At 47.4% G+C, this 1404-nt stretch overlaps 1 protein-coding gene across 1 annotated transcript; it reads right to left on the bottom strand.

Moving 5' to 3' along the window:
* Positions 1-353: 353 nt before the first annotated feature.
* Positions 354-989, bottom strand: LOC308639562 (melanoma-associated antigen 10-like; the record flags this gene model as incomplete). Its single annotated transcript, XM_081277763.1, has 1 exon — positions 354-989. A coding segment is annotated over one exon (636 nt), but the record flags the coding sequence as incomplete, so codon positions are not given.
* Between the last annotated feature and the right edge of the window lie 415 nt (positions 990-1404).

The following is a 1404-nucleotide window of genomic DNA, read 5'->3' as shown; positions in this document are numbered from 1 at the left end:
AAACACCAAACTCTTACTGTTGAAATGGAAAATTTTAAAAAATGTGTGATCAATATCATTAATAAAATCATATGCTGAAGTTAATTAAGTCTTCCATTTGAAGGAACAATATTTTAAAAATTCCAAAAGGAAAACACAGATCAAATTCTAAGTAATTCCCCCAGAAAACAGGAAAATAAAGATGGTATATAATGTGTTACTCCAAACTTCCATTGGCCCTCCACTACATAGGAGGGGGACTTCTCTCTTCAAACACAGAGTGAAGAATGGGCCTCAATGCACAGGGTGAGAGAAGCTTATGGATGTAGCCTAGAATGCACCCTGGCATGTGCTCCCCCTACCCTAACTACAATTCATACATGGGCACAATTTTCCTCATCTCTCAAAGCCTCTTCATACAGGGATGGATAGGACCTGGGCTCACTCCCATTGATTCTGGCCAAATACTCCAAGACTTTCATTTTGCTGGTTTCAGCATGAGCTCTTGGACCCCAAAGGAACTCACAGCAAGCAGGATCACTACCAGGCACCTGGCGATATTCTAGGTACTGCTCATGCACTAAATCTTCAGTGACGAGCTTCCTGGGATCCCCATATATGAAGTGTTCCCTCCCAGCATATACCCCCATCACACTTAGTGCTTCCCAGACAATCTCCTCACTGGCACTGTTGCCCTCCATGAAGATTACAAACAAAATGATTATCAGGAGGCCTGTCTTGGGCATGCTCTGGTCATCACCCAGCATCCCATCATAGGTGAGATCCAAAGCATTGGTAATGGCATAAGAGTGGCCAGAGGGGTCCACTTCCTTTATATCAATGCCAAACACCAGCTGCATGCATTCAGTGGCTACACTAAAGATCACAGAGAAGTGCTCCCAGTAATTTTTGATGACGCTACTCAGCATTTCTGCCTTGGTGGTTGGCTCCCTCATTCGATACTTCAGGAGCAGGAACTGCACCAAGTCAGCCATCTTCTCATCCAGTGCATTTCACAGAAAGGACTCACGGTCTTCCAGGTTATGCCAGGGGAATGGATCCTTCTCTCTTTGGCTGCTGGAGCCCTCAATGGATTGGCTCCATGGATTGGGAGCCATGGCAGCAGGGGGAGAGGAGGCTCTCTGAGGACTCTGTGGACCAATTAGTGGCCCAGCAGCAGGCACCTCTCTTGGTGTGGTGGGGATCAGAGTAGAGAAGGAGGCAGTGACAGTGGCCTCCTTCATCTGCAGGAACCTGCAAACCCATCAGGTCTAGCACCTCTCTTTTGGCTTTAGGGTCTCCCCCTGGCTTGGAGGACTGATTCCACTGGAAATGAGGCATCATGATTTTCCTTGGACAGCAGGCAGGAGGATGGGCAGAAGTTTGGTGATGGGGACTCACAGGCCTGGGGAGAAACAAAGCATG

Source organism: Spermophilus citellus (genome assembly GCF_964194105.1).
Source record: "Spermophilus citellus genome assembly, chromosome: X".
Lineage (NCBI taxonomy): Eukaryota > Metazoa > Chordata > Mammalia > Rodentia > Sciuridae > Spermophilus > Spermophilus citellus.
This window is presented reverse-complemented; position numbering and strand designations above follow the sequence as displayed.